Source organism: Brienomyrus brachyistius, chromosome 19, assembly GCF_023856365.1.
Source record: "Brienomyrus brachyistius isolate T26 chromosome 19, BBRACH_0.4, whole genome shotgun sequence".
In the NCBI taxonomy this organism is placed as follows: Eukaryota; Metazoa; Chordata; class Actinopteri; order Osteoglossiformes; family Mormyridae; genus Brienomyrus; species Brienomyrus brachyistius.
In genome coordinates, this window is record NC_064551.1 from 6,880,191 (window position 1) to 6,899,727 (window position 19,537).

At 43.7% G+C, this 19,537-nt stretch overlaps 3 protein-coding genes across 4 annotated transcripts in view; 1 reads left to right on the plus strand and 2 right to left on the minus strand.

The window, feature by feature from the left end:
* Positions 1 to 962: 962 nt before the first annotated feature.
* angel2 (angel homolog 2 (Drosophila)) lies at positions 963 to 7,905 on the minus strand. 2 transcript variants are annotated; one of them, XM_048985751.1, is made up of 9 exons: positions 7,348 to 7,905; positions 5,664 to 6,118; positions 5,260 to 5,486; positions 4,280 to 4,349; positions 3,481 to 3,914; positions 2,640 to 2,757; positions 2,284 to 2,353; positions 1,540 to 1,706; positions 963 to 1,367 (listed from the first exon to the last, which is right to left on the minus strand). In XM_048985751.1, exons 2-9 carry the CDS (start codon positions 6,109 to 6,111, stop codon positions 1,216 to 1,218), a joined length of 1,686 nt encoding a protein of 561 aa, XP_048841708.1. In that variant the 5' UTR covers positions 6,112 to 6,118; positions 7,348 to 7,905; the 3' UTR covers positions 963 to 1,215. The 2 variants fall into 2 exon arrangements, with proteins under 2 accessions (XP_048841708.1, XP_048841707.1); XM_048985750.1 differs by lacking the exon at positions 7,348 to 7,905 and adding an exon at positions 6,802 to 7,007.
* Positions 7,906 to 9,375: 1,470 nt separating this feature from the next.
* LOC125715143 (tigger transposable element-derived protein 1-like) lies at positions 9,376 to 13,018 on the plus strand. Its single transcript, XM_048986417.1, has 2 exons — positions 9,376 to 9,818; positions 10,000 to 13,018. The coding sequence occupies exon 2, from the start codon at positions 10,016 to 10,018 to the stop codon at positions 11,723 to 11,725; it is 1,710 nt and encodes a 569-aa protein (XP_048842374.1). The 5' UTR covers positions 9,376 to 9,818; positions 10,000 to 10,015; the 3' UTR covers positions 11,726 to 13,018.
* A 1,400-nt stretch (positions 13,019 to 14,418) lies between these two features.
* galnt14 (UDP-N-acetyl-alpha-D-galactosamine:polypeptide N-acetylgalactosaminyltransferase 14 (GalNAc-T14)) overlaps positions 14,419 to 19,537 on the minus strand; it is a 72,452-nt gene continuing 67,333 nt past the window's right edge. Inside the window, exons 14-15 of the mRNA XM_048986123.1 lie at positions 17,659 to 17,778; positions 14,419 to 15,449 (exon numbers count right to left, since the gene is read on the minus strand). Coding sequence (XP_048842080.1) covers positions 15,291 to 15,449; positions 17,659 to 17,778 — 279 coding nt within the window. The 3' untranslated portion in view covers positions 14,419 to 15,290. The remainder of the gene's footprint in view (positions 15,450 to 17,658; positions 17,779 to 19,537) is intronic.

Below are 19,537 nucleotides of genomic sequence, written 5' to 3' on the forward strand. Positions count from 1 at the left end.
AGAGCAGATCCACAGGGATTGTGTTTTTTTTTTTTTTTTTTAACAAAAGTCCTTTTAAAAACATTACTCAGTGTACTTCTAAGCAGGGCTAAGAGGAGAATTAGGCCGAATGTGGATAAACTGAGAGCTCATGTCTGAGATCACCGATAAAAAGAATCAGGTAATGGTCATCTTGGGCACGTCTTAGAGTATGAACAAGGGGCCCATTAAAGGGTGGCCTTGTCTTACACTAAGAACAGATCCATAAACATCTGCATCAGTACAGTAAGTCAGTATCAATATATATTCCAATAGTATTACCTTACACAACAGCTGAAACATTAAGACAAACATAGGTGTGCAATCTGAGTACTGAATCTGGAAATGGGAAGGAGGAAATGTTTGGTACAAAGAGCCAGGAACATAATTAACACCAAGGCCAGGCTGTGGGGAACTGCTGGTGATGAGCGTTCTGTAGCTATGCAGTCGTTCTTTTACAGGAGAACGCCGCTGGCTTAAGGTGACATGTTCATAACAGCGACAGTTCATGACAGCATGGGTGGGATGAACGCAGAATAAAAGGGGTCAAAGCTGATGCAGTGATGGGCTAAGAGGAGGAGAATTTAGGTCAAATGTGGATATACTAAGAGCCAGAGCCATGACCCAGATGAGAATGATCCCAGAAAGGACAGGAAAGATGTTCTGATCCAGCTGCCATAAAAGGAGTGGTTTTGTCATGTATGGTCATGTGACCTCCAGTAGCGAAGATCAAGCTCATGGCAACATACAAGTGCTGGGCTAACTACTGACGCTCCTACTTTTGTCCCCAACTTTGCAAAACTTTCACAATTAAGAATTTTTTTGTAGTTTTTAAAACACTTTAATTCCACCGAGAACAGACTCCTTTAAAATCTACACGCGGATAATGTGGACATACTCTGCAATGCAGAACTGATTACATGAACATTGTTAAAAACCTAGTTTCCATTAAGTACAAAAGCACCACAGGATCAAAATGTCAACTGCCGGGTCCAAATTATTTGGTCAAACCTCCAGATTTATATGCAATGTTTGAATCCTGTAACTCCTATGTAATTTTTAAAAAGGCATCTTTCTTCAAGAAAGTCCATTCAAAGTGAATTCCTCAGCGTGCATGAATTCCAGTTTAAAAGAAAACTCTGGGGTATTAGTCTCTGGTAGTTTGACGCCAGCCCTCCAGGGGGCGCTGGATACCTATCAGTAACACAGGCGGAAGCGCACCAGCAGCGGCAGATGGTCCGAGGAATTATGCTCGTTGGGGAGTCCGTTGGCCATCCACAGGTCCGTCTCTCCCAAGAGACCCAACCTGCCCAGTAAGTGCAGCCCATGCTTGGAGGTCCTGCTGCATTCTGGGAAAGGAAAACCACAGGTAGGTGAAACATTACAGCATGCGTCTCCAACTCACTATCCATGAACGAGAGTGCGACTCTGAGGCCTGTGCATACCACATTTCATATTGTAGTCACAGCTACTATGCTACACTAAGACTTGCGACCCCACGCCCGCCACAGCCCACCGTACCCGGTTGCATGTAGACGTCTCCCTGAGCTGCAGAGTAGAAGATGTAGTCCACGGTGATAGCAGTCCTGGAGTGGCAGGTGGTGATCTCCGGCCGCCTGCCGTCCTCCAGGTAGTGCGAGTAGGCAGAGGTGAGCTGCAGCTCATGCTCTATCCTGGGCAGGCGCCCCCTACCGAGCAAAGGGCAGATTACAGCCTCACATTACGCTAATAAACAGACTCTGATTCCCCAACCAGCTGAGTGGGCACCATCCAAATCCATTAGCAATTCTGGACCTCCATACTTCTCTCTACTAATTAACATGACCCGCATCCCTTTAAGCGCCTCAAGGGCGCCGAGGTGAAAGTGCGGTAGGAGTTGCGAGGTCCTGTCAGGTCAAGTTTCATCTCCAGTGGACAGAAGTGTTTTTGGGTCGCAGGTGTGCTGGGGTGGGGTACAGTGAGAGTGCCTCTATCCAAGCTGGGCAACACCTCTGCCAGGATACAGAGGGGGTCTAACCCCAACCCTCAGGGTCACAGAGGACACTGGTGCCTAATGACTAGTTAGCGTCCCCTCAAATAGCAATGGGAGGCTGGAAAGCAAGTGGGACGAACCAGGAACTGTCAATCACTGCATACTTTAATTTGATAGGACAATCTCGTCCAATGGGCATCATCTGTACAACTTCTATCCTCAAAAGTCCATCACGCAAGCTTCTCACACAGGCTGGTGATTGTCAGTAATGAGAACCCGCCCCCGCAGCTTACTGATCCAAGATCTCAGGGACATCTTCCTCCTGGTCCCTCACGTCTAGGCTGGACATGTCGCCTCCAACACCTGAATGGAAACCAGAGACTGGTAAGGTACCAAGAGAACCCCTGCAGCAGGGATGTGCCGATGGAAGTTCCCCTTTCAGTGACACTACATGCAATAAGACTTCAAAGGCGTCCCTGTGCTGAAAATGTACAGTTTTGCTCTTCATCCCACTAAAGCCACATGACTCAGCTGAGTGTCGGGTGGCATTTTCCCCCTTAGAACCCGGACCCAGGTCCCCAAGTGGAACAGTACCACCTTTGGGCTCTGAAGCTATAGATGGTGAGGTGACGAGAGAGCAGCAGATCACCTGCAGTCCTGCAGGACGCGGCCTCATACTGGCAACGCTGGTTGATTCCAAGACTCGGGGGCCAGATGGGGGTGGTCAGTATCCGCTGTCCCCTTGGGCTCTGCTCCTGACCGGACACCTGCCCCCCAAAGAGAAACACCCTGGGCATCTTAATATCTTCCAAGTTACACGAGCTGCTGCTCCATCTGTCCAACAGGGCTTGAAATGCTTTTGCACTCATATTATGAACTTGGGTTGAGCTGCTTTATAAGCAGAGGACCTACGGAGCCCGTGCTGCGTTTCAATGTTTCATTTACATCCCTTCACCCAGTGGACCTCTCCAGTGCTCACACTGTTACTCTTTTTTTGGTAAAAACTGTAATTCTAAGACACCGCAGCACATCAAACGTGGATAAATGTCCGCCTACACCCAAATTCATTTTCAGAAGTTTAACAAAAAACAAAACACATTTTTAAACAACAAAGTTTAAAAATGTTAATTACTTAGCTGTGCAACTTCAAACCTCCAGATACATATGCAATACAATTGGAATCAAACACAATAAATATTAGTAGTTCCAGTTCCTCATTTTACCAAAGACAAAAGCAATAATGTACGAGCACCATGCAGACACCATCTTTAGTACCTTCTGGGGACCTGGATAGAGAAACGACATGCAAAAGGGGCTTCAGGTCCAGCAGAATGTTCATCCACGCAGAAGGAACATTGATGTAACCTGGCAGGGGGGTTTGTGGGGGGGTATGCTGCAACTGCAGTTCAAGGACAGTTGGGGGGGAGCGGAAAGCGACAGTCTGCGCACCAGCGGTCCCAACCTCCCACCGGGGGGCCCCGGACGCTCACCTTGCCGATGGGGATGCCCTCGTACTCCAGCCTGCTGTCCCGAATGAAGGTGTAGAGGGGGGACCAGGGCACGGAGTTGAAATCCCCGCAGAGGATGACGGGGCACGGTGTGTCATCGGCGGCCCCCAGCGGCCGGGACACGCGGCTGATCTCGGCCAGCAGCAGGGCCAGCTGGGCCAGCTTGATGTCGCCGCGTCGGGGGTTGTACAGCAGGTGGGTGTTGGCCACGCAGAGCCCGCGCACCGAGGAGGGAGCGAGACCGGAGGGCTTCAGGAGCAGCACCAGGCCCACGTTGTCGCGATCCAGCAGGGGGACGCCGCGCCGATAGAACTCCACGGGGTGGCAGGACACCAGGGAGAAGCGGTCCCGCTTGAAGCAGACCGCGCAGCCGTCGGGCTTGCGGCCAGTGCGTCGCTTGTACTCAGAGTGGTACCCTGTGTGGATTTTAACAATCAGGCATGCAAGACCACGCAGAACAACAAAGGTGTACGTTTCGATTTCCAAGCGAGAATTAGTCCTAGAGCGCCCTCTACTGGGAAGGAAAAAAAAAACACTACTTTTTCAAAGCACTGAAGCAAATGGCAAATAAGAAAATGCTGTCATTCCGCTAGACTGCGGGCAGAATTTAAAAAGCTGCCCTTAGATCCTTATTAATGATGTTTATTCCCTTTATGACTAAAGACGAACACTTGCAAAGCAACCACATGACTTGGGGAAAATGTCTATTTGTAAAAATCTTTCTCATGCAATGGATGCATGGAGGAAAAAAAATTATACAATAACATACAAACATCAGTACCTAAAGAGTCTAGACCGGGTTTGATCTGTTTTAGGTAGTGGTCCTCTTGCACTTCTTGGAGACACAATATCTATGGAGACAAAGGTTGGCAGAACTGAGCTGTAAATGCGGCACAAGGCACCTGGTGTTCAGATCACGGCCATGTTAGAGCAGTGTTCCCCTACCTGCTCGGTGGCGACACGCGGAAAGTTCACATTTTTGCTCCTCCTCCAGCTCCCTGCCAGGCATCCCTACTGGGAGCTGGAGGGAGCAAAAACGTGGACTGTCTGCGGGTCCCTGAAGACCGGTCTGGGAAAGACCGCGTTAGGTTCTCGCTAGAATGGAGACGAGCAGCAGTGCAGACTCACTGTGTGACCATTAATTACAAACGGTGATATACAGTGATGGGAGAGATGAGACAAGCTCCAGGGACGATGGTGATCCAACTCAGACATCAAACAGGACATAAGCCACTGGCACTGCATCTCTCATGCCTACTCTGGGGTCGAATTGACCCAAAGGACACGTCAGGTGACTTCTCAAAGTAACATAATTATTGTACGAGCATGACTTTCCGATCAGGAACTAGACTTTCGATCAAAAGACTGTAAGCATATGCAAGTGCTTGTAAAGGAACTGCTCTTGTACCCTTAAAAGAATTTAACTGCCTAGATGAACTAATGAAAAGTAAAAATATCTGCTTAACTATAAAACAGTATAACAGCCAAATGAAACAAGGACTGTGTTTAAAGCTGACAGAACAGGTATGGGGGGGGCCGGTATACAGTATGTGCCGGTTCGAGCCCTTGGCAGAATGGTCACATCTCCGTTGGGTCCTTGAACAAGGCCTCATCTTGGAGGAATGGCCTCACCCTGAACTCAGATCCCAAGCTTCGCCTACAACAGTGCATATGTGTATGCTGCTCTCAAAGGAGAGCATGATGGGATATCTGACAATGTACTTGCAAATGGCAAATAAAGCATCATTTCATTTCGCTTACATCTGCACTGTGCTGCTCCAGCTCCCTCAGGAGACTGGGCAGCCGATGGCTCCAGTCCAGCACAGGCAGCTGGCAGTGCTTGTACAGGTAGGCGTTGTCCAGCAGGAGGTCCTGAGAAAGGATATTGTAGGACATCACGGAAAAGTCAAAGGGTGGATCTTGACTCGCTTGAGAAGGGGATGTGTGCCTGTAGTGGCAAGAAAAGTCTTCCCACTGTCTCTTTATTGCTGTTTAGGAAAAAAAAAAAGGTAGAAGAGTGTTTAACTTTCAAAAGCGAAATAAACAACCAGAAAATCCACAGTGATTTTCATCGTCCTATTAATCCTGCTTTTACATTTCTCTTTTAAATATCCCATTACAGAATGCTAGATAAATTGTTGCCGAACAGGAACAATCTGCAGCACCTTCTGTCTGAACAGTTTTGCGAGTTTTAGTCCAGGCACATTCCAGAGAAGGTCGATTCGCACAGTCTGGGCTGACGGCAACAGTGCTACGCATCGGGGGGGGGGGAGGCGACCTGCAGGCTCCAGGCTGCCGCATCGGACTGGCGCTCCTCCTATCTGCACTCCTCATCCGCTTCAGCGGAGGCTCTTTGTCGGCCTGGTCCATGTGTGCACAGGACAGCTGGAAAGACTTGCGAGAACAACTGCTGAGAGGCGCCTGTCTCCAGCCGACACGTAGGCAAACGTCCGGGGGTCTAATGTTTACAGACGGGTAGTTTCTGGGGTTAGGCCAAGGGGGTCGACACATCCAGCTAGCAAGACTGGGGGAGCACAGCGCCCTCCAGTGGCCAAGGAAGCCGGGTGTGGGGGTGAAATTCAGTCCCACAGTGTTCAAGTACCGGGTAAACATGAAATGGCTGTGGAGAGAAAGGGTGTCAGTTGATTCAATGACCAAACACCACAACTAAGTATGAGCTAACTTTACCCTTTGCCACATTGATAAGTAACATTTTACTGTATTTAGGGTTGCCAACTTTGGTCACCTGGCTGGAGTAAGATTTTCAATTCGAAACAAGTCTGCACATACATTTACATGCATGTAACAATTTTATTTATGTGAATAGACTGTAGGGTTTGCAAACAACACCAGCGCTTTTGATGTAGTTAATTTTAGGTTTATAATGGAATATAGATTTGCCGTGAGATTTCTTGCGTGACCGTCAGTCTAAAAGTGAGTGTCGCGCCAGATGCGTGAGAGTTGTCTGTGTATATATTAAAATTGTATATATATTAAGAAATGGCTAATAAAAAAATGCTGTCATTCCGCTAGAAAAAGGCCTGATTAACATGAGTTAATCGAGCCTTCCGGTAAGGCGATCAGAATTTCCGATTTTCGGAACTGGCATAAAACAAATGTTTACATAGACTGTTTCGGAGGCACTATCTATTAACATATAACATTTGGCACGAGTTTAATGATAAATGCAAGACATAAATCCCAGCATGTGCTTAACTGACGTCGCTGCACTGACGTCTCATTCACACAAAAAACAAACTTAATAACAAAAATAGCTACTTAGCTAGCCATTTAGCCACTTACTTCGAGGTTTCATCTTGGCTCCAAATAAATATTTTCGACACATGTATTGAAACCAGCACAACACTCTGTCTTATTAGCCTATACTAATATAAATGAAAACGCCGAAGAAATGTCATTTATGTTAGCCATCAATATATTATCCGGCTAATTATTTCCTTCCATACCCCAACCACGTCGCTAAAATATGACGTCAGTGCCACAAATCTAGAAAATAATTCTGGAAGATGTAGTCCACCAGTAACATTTTACAACAAAAAACGAGGAAAGTCGTTTAATTAAAACTACAATTACAAGAAAGCCAGACACATACTACGGGTCCTTAGACGGGGTTAACGTACCTAAACTGCCCGAGATTCGCCAACTGCAAATATTATGTCATTGACATTATACAGCGGGTTACAAAAAGATGCACTATAAACGCCAGTAAAAGAGCTACAACGGTAAACGTAAATTGACAGTGCAGTGGCGCAACGATGGCTATCAAATAAACTTGATAAAACTCGATCGTTTTTACGTTTGCGTGATGGTTAAACCAGCTATACATACCTGGAAACGACCCCCTCAATACAGCAACAGATCAGACGTCATAATGCATAATTTATGAATATTCTTCATTGAACCCATTTATCTTCTGACCCGGGTTGGTAATTTTGCGATGCAACATATTAACGATTGAAACGCAGCCGGAGCGTCTCCATAACGAATAGGAGCTACTCGCATAGTGTCATTGTTCTGCAAGAATGACTGCAGTATCGTGAGAGGTCGTAGTGCCAGAGCGGTTCTGACTGACTGTCGGTCCGGTCCAGCCAGGCTCTCTGTTCATTAGGTTTCCCCGAAACATCAGTTCAGCGTGTTTGACTATTCAGGTCACGTGACGCGATGCCCCCGTCTTGCTATTTTAAACGCGTTATCCCACCCAAAAAAAAAAAAAACCTTAACACTATTTGAGCCGTCAAAAGACGCTGCATCCGTCTTATACTTGATTAAAATTAATTTTGTGTAGGTGCATCTGTATGGTAGCAACGCTTTATGAAACAAATCTGTTCCTGTCAATCCTAAATGATGTCCAAGAAGCCACTTTTAATTAAGATGTAGTACTGTGAAAATTCTTAAGCAGTCAAAGAAAATTATGTTTAAATGATTTTCATGTTGTGTAAAACTATGATATTATGTCTGCCAAAGTGTGCATGCTTAGTCATTTGAAAACCTTTTCTAAAACCACCCCAGTATTTGCAGCAACCATCTGAAAGATCAGTGTATTTTTTTGACTCAACCACTGCTACACCTTGTTTGGGTAATCAGTGCATCATCGAATTAGTTAACGAAGTTAAGTAATTAATTGATCTGGTGGTGAAATTTAATGACTACATGGAATGGCTGAGGTACCCCTGAGGCATGGGCGTCTCCGCCATTAGATCCGAGTTGGAGGTGTGTCCCCTCCTCACATTTCATAATTATTCGCTTGGATCCCCCGCACATTTAACATAAAATATTAGTTTTATGCTAGTGTGTGTCCCCCCACATTCAAAATGCTTCTGATGCCCCTGCCATGAGGAGAGGTTTGGGAACTGAAGCGGTGTTCATCTAGCCGTCCAACAAGATATCAGTAACTTTTTGGAGAACAGATAAAATTCTTGCTTGTTGCTTTGTGTGACTTTTAATTTGCATATGCTCTAATGCTATTTTGTATGTGTGTGTTTTTTGAGCACTTACTACCCAGATTGCTTTCACTGCCTAAGACATTGCACAGTATTGTACATAAGAATCATACCCTTGATCATGAGATCATATTTGGAGTATGTATATTTTTTTGTCTTTCTAATAAATGAATCAAAAAATATATAAATTTTCCCTTTTCACTGGACTTGTTTCCCGTCTGCCTTACATTTTCAATATTTACTTAGCTGGGAAGAAGCCAAGTCAGTTAATATGGCAGTTTTTTTTTTTAACCTTTTTTGTATTATTAATCAGTTTAGACAGTGCTGGAACTTGCTCAATATTTATTAACTGACATTGGCATCCAGGAAAGTCATGCACAATGGAAGAACTTACATTCATAATCTGTATAGCTAAACCCATCTGTCTTTAAAAGCCTTGTCACACCTGACTGAAATACTAATAGGTCTTCCCAAGATTAGAGATTCATCAAACTTTGACAAAGAGTTTAATTTTTGGCCAACCTTTAGTCACAATAATAAACATTTAATCACTAATTGTTGGGTTTCTGGGTTATGTTTGTGATTAAGTCCAGTTACTCTGAGTAGTTTAGACCATCTGACAAAATTTTAAGTTAAAATGGCTCGAATATGGCAGCACATTCTGTTGCCATTAAATTGCGGAAACTGCACTAATACATTGGGGTGAATGAAGCAAGACTGGGTCTATAGTAATATAAATGAAAACGCCGAAGAAATGTCATTTATGTTAACCATCAATATATTCTCCGGCTAATTATTTTCTTCCATACCCCAACCACGTCGCTACAATATGACGTCAGTACCACGACCTATAGGTATGCGTAAAATTAATTCTGGGAGATGTAGTCCACCAGTAATATTTTACAACAAAAACGAGGAAGATCGTTTTATTAAAACTACAATTACAAGAAAACGAGAGAAACACGTACTACGCGTCCTTAGATGGGTTGAACGTTCCTGACAGCCCGACATTCGCCAACTACAGATATTATATCATTGACATTATAAAGCGGATTACAAAAAGATGTTCTATTAACGCCAGTAAAAGAGCTACAACGATAAACGTAAATTGACAGTGCATTGGCGCAACGATGGCTATGAAATAAGCTTGATAAAACTCGATCGTTTTTACGTTTGCGTAATGGCTAAACCAGCTACATACTGCAACAGATCAGACGACATAATGTATTAATTAACAATATTCTTCATTCCGTCTTCTGACCAGGGTTGGTAATCTTACAATGCAATATCTTAACAACTGAACCGCAGCCAGAGCTTCTCCATAACGAATAGAAACTACAGTAAAACCTTGGATTGCGAGTAAGTTGGTTTGCGAGTGTTTTGCAAGACGAGCATTTTTTTGTATACATTTTAACTTGATGAGCGAGGTTTTGCAATACGAGTACGTATATGCTTCGTGTGCCGAGCGTCACGTGATCTGAGCCGATAGTTCTCTCTCAACAATTTATATTTTTGTCCAAGTGTAGTGACTTTTCTTTAGGAACTGTACTGGAATAATGCCCCCCATGAAGATAAAAGCTGAAAAGAAAGGCAGTAAGAAGAAGGAGATGATTACGGTGGAAGTTAAGAAGGAAATCATCGAGAAGCACGAACGACGTATGCGAGTGGCCGACATTGCAAGATTTTATAACAAATCTACGTCGACGATTTGCACAATATTAAAGAAGAAAGAAGAAATAAGGGCGCTAGATGCAGCAAAAGGAGTCACAAGGGTATCAAAGCAACGGCCACATGTTCTGGAAGATGTAGAAAAGTTGCTTCTTGTGTGGATAAATGAGAAGCAACTAGCAGGTGATACTGTGACTGAGAACTTTATCTGCGAGAAGGCAAAGACCTTGTACACAGACCTTGTAAGTAAACTGCCGGGTACGTCGACCGAAAACAAAGGCTTCAAGGCAAGCAGGGGATGGTTTGATAACTTTAAGAAGAGAAGTGGCATCCGTAGTGTTAGGCATGGAGAGGCTGCGATTTCGGACGCTAAGGCAGCTGAGGCGTTTGCTGACGAGTTCCAGAAGCTCATGGTTTCTGAGTGTTACCTGCCGCAGCAAGTTTTTAACTGCAATGAGACAGGGCTTTTTTGGAAAAAGATGCCGAAGAGGACCTACATTACGGCAGAAGAGAATGCGATGCCCGGTCACAAGCCCATGAAAGACCGTCTCACCCTCTTGTTATGTGCTAATGCAAGCGGGGATTTCAAAGTCAAACCCCTGCTCGTGTATCATTCCGAGAATCCACGAGCCTTCAAGAAATGCAGGGTGCAGAAGAGCCAGTTAAACGTTATGTGGAGGTCCAACAGCAAGGCTTGGGTCACTCGTATCTTGTTCGTTGAGTGGATAAATGAGGTCTTCGGTCCTGCAGTGAAGAAATACCTTTTGGAAAAGAATCTGCCACTCAAAGTCTTGCTAGTTATGGATAATGCTCCTGCTCATCCTCCAGGCCTTGAGGATGACTTACTGGAGGAATTCGAGTTCATTAAGGTCAAGTTCCTTCCTCCCAAAACCACTCCACTGCTCCAGCCCATGGATCAGCAGGTCATTTTGAACTTTAAAAAACTTTACACCAGAGCACTATTTCAGCGATGTTTCGAGGTGACCGAAGGAACCAACCTTACCCTCCGAGAGTTTTGGAAAAATCATTTCCACATCGTGAACTGCCTCAAGATCATCGATAAAGCCTGGGATGGGGTCACCAAGAGAACCCTCAATTCTGCTTGGAGAATGCTGTGGTCTGATTGTGTTCTTGGACATGGCTTTGAGGGGTTTGCTTATGAACAGGAGCCGCCAGTTGTCGATGAGATTGTGTCTTTGGGGAAGACCTTGGGACTGGAGGTGAATGAGGAAGATATTCAAGAGCTGGTGGAGGAACATGGCCAGGAGCTGACCACCGACGAACTAATGGATCTGCGTCGCGAGCAACAGCAAGAGGTTATGGAGGAGATCTCGTCTGAGGAGGTGGAGAAAAATACGGTGGAATCTCTCACTTCAAGTGAGATTAGGGAGATGTGTAAAATGTGGGAAAGAGTGCAAAATTTTGTAGAAAAGCACCACCCGAATAAGGCTGTAGCAGTGCGAGCAATGAATTTGTTTAATGACAGTGCAATGTCACATTTTCACGAAATCCTGAAAAGGAGGCAAAAGCAGTCATTAGATAGTAGGGGTGTAGTGAGATCTCGTGTCACAAAATCTCGGGATATTACAACATGGTGAGATTTCTCGTAAGAGTGAAAAGCGATTTCGTGAAGGCGCTGCAAATCAGCTGCTGTGAGCATGATGACGTCTGACGAAATTACCATAGCAGATGCCCCAGACATTTTTAAGTCTTGTGTGGCAGCATTTTGGGTACCCGGCGGAAAATATAAATGCAGAAAGGGTGACCGATAAAATACAAACCATCTGTAAGCATTTTAGGAAAATAATGCCGTACACAGCGGCTAATGCTACTACTATGCAAAGCCATTTGCAGCAGCATCAGAGATCTTTACTTAAATCCACTGCACCGGTGAAGAAAACATTAAAAAAAAGTTTTATGTTTGTTATTTATATTGTTTTATTTATATTCTGTTTTATGTTCAACTTAGACGTCAAATAGGAGAGAAGCCTGTCGTTTGAGTTTGTGGTGAAATATTTTATGGTGCTAGATATTTGTTCTGTTCCTTACTGCATACGATGATGGTGATACTTAAAACATTTCAACATAAATCTGCGTTATTTAGCATTTTTTGTCTTTTAAATTAAATAAAAGGCTGCTTTCCAGTAATATGTATCCTCTTTGAAGTTTTACTCAAAATATTGTTAAAATATCGCCTCATCTCGTTCTTGTGAACCCGATATCATGTCTCGTCTCGTCTTGTGGGCTGAGTATGTCGTTACACCCCTCTTAGGTAGGTCCCTTATTAAAGTTGCACAAAAAGAAAAGGATTCCGTTAGTTATACAAATTAACAAAATTATGTTTAAATGATCTTCATGTTGTGTAAAACTATGATATTATGTCTGCCAAATTGTGCAAGCTTAGTCATTTGAAAACCTTTTCTAAAACCACCCCAGTATTTGCAGCAACCATCTGAAAGATCAGTGTATTTTTTTGACTCAACCACTACCCCACCTTGTTTGGGTAATCAATGCATCATCAAATTAGTTAACTAAGTTAATTAATTAATTGATCTGGTGGTGAAATTTAATGACTACATGGAATGGCTGAGGCGCCCCTGAGGAGTGGTTTGGGAACTGAAGCGGTTTTCATCAAGCCGTCCAACAAGATAACTTTTTGGAGAACAGATAAAATTCTTGCTTGTTGCTTTGTGTGACTTTTAATTTGCATTAAAATTAATGTGTGTTTTTTTGAGCACTTACTACCCAGATTTCTTTCACTGCCTAAGACATTTCACAGTATTGTACATAAGAATCATACCCTTGATCATGAGATCATATTTGGAGTATGTATATTTTTTTGTCTTTCTAATAAATGAATCAAAAAATATATAAATTTTCCCTTTTCACTAGACTTGTTTCCTGTCTGCCTTACATTTTCAATATTTACTTAGCTGGGAAGAAGCCAGTCAGTTAATATGGCAGTTTTTTTTTAACCTTTTTTGTATTATTAATCAGTTTAGACAGTGCTGGAACTTGCTCAATATTTATTAACTGACATTGGCATCCAGGAAAGTCATGCACAATGGAAGAACTTACATTCATAATCTGTATAGCTAAACCCATCTGTCTTTAAAAGCCTTGTCACACCTGACTGAAATACTAATAGGCCTTCCCAAGATTAGAGATTCATCAAACTTTGACAAAGGGTTTAATTTTTGGCCAACCTTTAGTCACAATAATAAACATTTAATCACTAATTGTTGGGTTTCTGGGTTACGTTTCTGAGCAGTTTAGACCATCTGACAAAATTTTAAGTTAAAATGGCTCAAATATGGTAGCACATTCTGTTGCCTTTAAATTACGGAAACTGCACTAATACAGTGGGGTGAATGAAAACTCCATAAATGAAGAAATGTGAGATGAGATAATACCCTAATAGAAGTGGTGCCCCCTAGCCCCTGTTTACCCTTCCTAGGTGAATGCCAACCTTACAAATGAAACAAGCTAGTGATGGCCTGATGAAACTTCATGAACCATTTGCTGTATTTTTTGACCCCACTAGATGGCGCTCTTGGTTTGCTTTGCTGCATGCTTTGAGCCCTTTTATGAACAGAGAGCATCATCTAGTGGGGTCAGAAAATACATCAAATGGTTCACCAGGCTGCATTAGGTCATTGGTTTTTTCAGGTGATTTCTTGGCTTCCCTCAGGAACCGTTTTACAGTGAATTTAGTCAGTTGGTTAAGGCTCCTGTACTAAGTACAGACATTTTTATGCGGTTCTAGACCTTGTTCTGGCCCCTGAAAAATATTTTTTCTAACCTGTGTCCTGTAATTTAATGTACATTATATAACCAGGGCTGCCTCTGGGTGATCTCCCACCCTGAAGAGCTTAGGCACGGCCCTAATTTAACACCTGACACAGATAATCAGGCCCTTCAGAAGCATTTCAGTATTACAGCAAGCTTAGCTTCAACATAGTTGAGTCTAATACTGAGGTGCTGCTGAAGGGCTTATGGCTGTGCCTAAGTTCTGCAGGGTGGTAGCTCTCCAGGAGCAGGGTTGGGCAGCTCTAACATACATCCACCTCAGCAAGTTTAATTGTGGAGAACCCAGGGGGTAGTGTGTCTAGGCACTGGGTCCTTCCTAGCTGTCAAATCCTAGAATCGCCCCTGGTAGTTATGTAGTTATGAAACCCTCAGCTTATTAAGAAAAACTGAAAATGGGAGAAAGGATGGATCGTCATAGAACATAATTGTGAAGGTCTGGATTGTGATGAAGCTGCCCTCGAGTGGCTAAGCAGAATCAAAATTCAGGGAAAGGATAAATCTTTATTGCTTTCCTTAGAACGGGGTGACGGCAGTTAGCGTATCACATGACATTCCTACCACTTCTGACATGTATGATGCTATTGAGAGATAACTGGATTAACTGAAAAAAATAAGACAACACATACAATGAACAGTCTTTTCGTATTTTACTTATTAGTCTCCAAATTCAGCATTGTAACCACGAAATCAATAACGTGTCAGGAAATTAAGACAGTGCATGCTGCTTTGCACATGGCATAGGAGGACAGACTGCTTTTAAGAAGTTGATTTGGAAATGATGGCGGCTATCAAACAGCTGTGTCAGATGCTTAGCCAGGTTGGTTATATTTTGCTTTTGAGGTCAGGCACTATGAGAAACACTCTGAGGAACACAAACTTTGAAACTTTAAACACTGTGGCTTGTAACTAACAGCAGCTGCAGTAGCAGTAATGACATCTTCAGATGACATTTGACATCGTAAGAATAGAGACTGTGTTTATGAAAATTCTCGCTTCACTCCCCATCCTTTTTTTGGAAGAAGAAAAATGACAACAGCGGAGGGAAATGAAGGCATCAAGATCAACATACATTCTCCAGTGTCAACATGTACCAGTAATTGCCATGCCTGTCGCCAAGTTTCTCTTGAACAAGAAGGATGGTTCAAAGAGCCGTGCTCCATCCTTAATACAACTCTGAAAAGGAAGTGCCGGAGATTGTTCTGTGTCATTTTCTCTCCGCGCCTTCACTGGCTATCTTTGGTGTCCATCTCCTGCTTCCACTCCTTGGCTTCAGAAGCTGTGCTCAGAGGTTAAAGAGGCTCCATTTGGACCCGCTGTCTCTGTGTGAGCCCTCAATGTGGCCCAGGTTCTCCGTCATGAGAAGGGCACCTCCCATCTTTGGGTGTAGGCGGACAGCTCACATGGGCTGATCACAAGCATGCGGCTGCTTTCGATGCCGTCCAGTGCCATCTCGCTGTCCAGGCAGAAGCTGGAGGCCAGGTGCTCAATGTGCGTGCCTGACTTCTGCCATCGCTGCAGGGCGAAAGACAACACAGGTACAGTACTGTGCAAAAGTCTTAGGCACGCAAAAGAAATGTTTAACGCTATTTATCTGAGTAGCAAGTGCACATTATCTTAGAACAAAAAAAATTATTTAACATAAGAACATATGAAAATTACGAGTAACACAATAAAAACTAGTAAAAATGTCTTAAGTTCTCCAAAAAGTTACTGATATCTACTTGGATAGCTAGATGAACACCACTTCAGTTCCCAAGCTGCTCCTCAGTGGCACCCGAACCATTCTATATGTTTATGAAATTTCACCACCAGCTCGCTTAATTAATTATCTTAATTAGTTAAAAAAGTGAACGAGGTATTGAATAGATAGATGAGCTGGGCTAGAGGTCAGGTCAAAAAATACATGGGTGTATTGTATGGTTGCTGGAAATAATAGGGTTATTTTAGCAGAGGTTTTGAAATGGCGAAGCTGACACACTTTGCTAGGCGTAACAGCATAGTTTTACACCAACATGACAGTTATTTAAACATATTTATTTGTATTTTTTTTGGGTGCCTAAGACTTTTGCACAGTACTGTATAAATCCCTGAAATACATAAGATCACTTCTGCTTTGAATTCAGATGTATTTCATATGCTGACATTAGTTGTACTTAGGTATGCTGCTAGTTAATTAAAACCATTAAAATTCAATGTAGCTTATCATGTTCCTGCACTCGACCCAACACTGTTTATCGAAAAAGAAAACTTATTACTGATTAGAAACAACCGACAATGACCTAATACGTTTGCGTACCTTTCACCACAAGGTGTCACTGTTAACACATTTTTGGTAGCTGTATGAATGACATTAAAAGAATTTCAGCCTGAAGTCGATTGTAATACATCACTAGTCAACTGTTATCTTACAACGTCAGTTATTCCATAGTCTTTCAGTTACAAATTGCATGGCACTTTGAACCCACTGTGAAAATCAAGCCTATTTTCACTTTGCTCACCACCATTTTGTGTTTATCATTCCATTGAGCATGACTGAAAATGACGACGTAATGTGAGTTATTGATAATTATTGATGTCTTGGAAGGGAACCTGTGGAAATTCTCTCTCAGCTTTGATATTCCAGATTAAAGGGTCCGCGGTCAGACATCCCACACATTTCTAGCAGAGAGAGACTGCTCGTATTAATTGAAAAAGAAAATAGTTTGATTAAAATAATTAGTATTCCGCACTTGTCGTGCCTCCAGGTCATTCTTGTTACTAGTTGCTGAAGCATAATTGATACCGATGCACGTTTTCCAGGCCCTGCCTTGAACCTCAGCCTGAGGGAAGACGTCAACATATTTCTAATCAATTTCCACTCCACATCTCCACTCCTCAAGCCAGAGAGGGGTCTCGAGCTCAAAGAAGTGTCCTAAAAGGGGTGTAAATACATCACTAGGATCTCTGCGGGTGCTGAGACAGGCCCCCCGCATGCAAAGGAGAAGTTGCGTTTGAGGGTAATTGATTTTTTTTTTTCAAGCATCCGGAGAAGATGGCACCATCGCTAGCTCGACAGGAGGGCTGACGTCCCTGAGACGTTCTTTTAGCACAGGTTAATAAAAATTGCGCCTGTTTTACCACATTTGGGCAAGATTGGCTTGTGTAAGACAAGTTGCACGGGTAGCAAGAGATGATTCACAGACTCCGGTCTGTGGATCTGTGGAAGCAAAACCAGGACTTCATCTCTTTCAAACGCAGTCTCCATCGAACTCTCCATTATCTAAACACAAAGGCAGACGTACAACTCTGGCTGATTATTCGTCCACCGGATCCATAATGTGTCTGCTTAGTAAAGCAGCAACCCAAGTAAGTGGACCTGATCCTAATAGCCGCAGTAATGGAGCCGTGTGAATTTCAGGGTGAACAGCATCGCTATTGTCTGGTAGCACTAGAAGCCACATGTACAATTATATGTACAAGATTATCCAACTAGAGGAAGGTTTTAAGAAAACGCTTTGAGTCTAGAAATAAAGTCTCGAAATAAAGCTGCAGCTGTCCTCTGGGTCCTGAGGGCCCAGCAGTAGGAGAAGGATCTCGGGGAGGGTGGGGGGCGGGTTTCTCGAGCGAGCTAGTGGGGGCTGCTGGGGAAACGTGATTTATGAGTTTGTCAAAAGTGTCTTCCCAAGTACTAACCCCCCCCCCCACACACACACACACACACACACACACATCCAAGACTCACTTGCTTGCCGTCACTGGCGTTGCAGGGAAGCAGCAGCACTTGCGAGGCGGGGAAGGTGGTGGAGAGAGCGAGGCAGTGCTGTTTCTGTCGGATCTGCTGGCTGTGCGTGTAGATCCACTCCTGGGGAAGAGAGCAGGCGAGCGTGCGTGTAGTAATCCCAGGCAAGCTCGCATACATGCTATGAATCTCCCACCAGTTCCCATATCTCGACACGCAGCTGCGTCTTGCTGCACGTCTCTCCATTTGCCTGACTCACCGGAATACACATCTTAACCTGTCTGTGCGTGAATATTCCAGCAGGGGGCGCAACGGTTAATAAACACTGTACAAATCGAATCCAGGCCAGTGCATTATACCTGAAGTGTTCCTATGGCTGGCATGTAATGTAAAGGTACCGGACTGTCAGCTATGTAGGTCACTCTGCAAGGCTTCTGCTTGGTAAATGAATAATGTGGCCATCCTTTCTAATGAGAAAAACATAAGGGGTTCTGGTTCAGTATGAGCTTGTGACAATATAGCTGGGAGTCATGTTGACACACTGTGTCATGCACTAAAAAAAGGACTTAACCTACTACGTCACGCTTTCTTCTGGGCCTTCATGCCCTGCCTACTTAACCCCCTTTCCACCTGCCTCCCTCCCCCGGATACATTCAGCTGCAATGAGTCACACTGAGCCAACCAACAGCAAGGATTTAATGTGTTAATGGATCCATAAGGGTCTGATTGTTTGCATTGGTTGCATTAAACCATGTAGTGCAAAAACACAATGAATAACTGCTTTGAAATCGCACAATAAATCATACCACTGCTAGGTGTCACTTTTCTGCATTCAGTCACATGCCACAGTCTGCTAATCAGACATTATGACTTTCTGCTCACAGGAATTAACATATATGTTTCTTTAAGGTAGTGTTTCTCAAACCGGTCCTTAGGGACAATCCATGTTTTTGCTCTCTCCCAGCTCCCCGGGAACAGGGACAAAGGAAAAATGTGGACTGTCTGGCAGGGAATTTGGAGCAAGAAAACCTGTGGACCTGGCTGGGAAACCCTGCCTTTCAAGGTACACAAACCTTCTTCCATGTTGCCGCCTCAGTGTGTCACAGTACATTTCGCGATGAGGGTCTCACCCACACTCATGCCGTGAACAAAGGGGACGTGTCAGGCAGCGAAATTCCACATTGTGGCATGTGAGTTGCGCTAATTCTCGGGGAGAATAAATATGCATCGGGCTTTGCGCTCTTATTAAAGAAGCGTGTTGATAGGTGGGGATAGTTCCGAGACACGTAGCAAAACAATGGAATGTAATTGGAGGCAATTAGGACGACTTGTACTGGAGAGTGGAGCTAATGAGGATGTTAGCCATGGTGGAAGAGTTTTAGCTGTCAGCAAAAGGGGCAGAAGTGAGACTTATGCAGACAGGCAGGCAGACTTTGCCACAGAAACTGTGCACGTTGATGTTTTTCACTTAATAACCTCCCTGGCACAGGCAGAGTCTCGAAATAATAGCTGATCCTGGGTTTTTCATTAAATATTAACATTTTAAAAATTGCAGGCAGGAAAAAAAAGTGCAGCCAATGTAATTTCATGGTATGTAGGTCAAAAGAGATACAGCAATGTGCTTTTGTTTTTTTTAAACAAATTTCCCATTGTGTGAAGTCCAGGAAATCATGGATACACTAGGGCTTTGCTGCAAGACAGCCAGATATGTGAAAACAATATCTCAAACCACAATGAATTAGATCATCGTGAACCAAAGTGACCCCAGGGGGCACTGTTGCAGCGGTTTCGGATACTCAGTGCATGTCTGTTCTGAGTTATGTTGTGAAATACCCGCTCCAGTTCTGATTAAAGTACTTGCCCAGCCTGGCTGTCGAGTTGT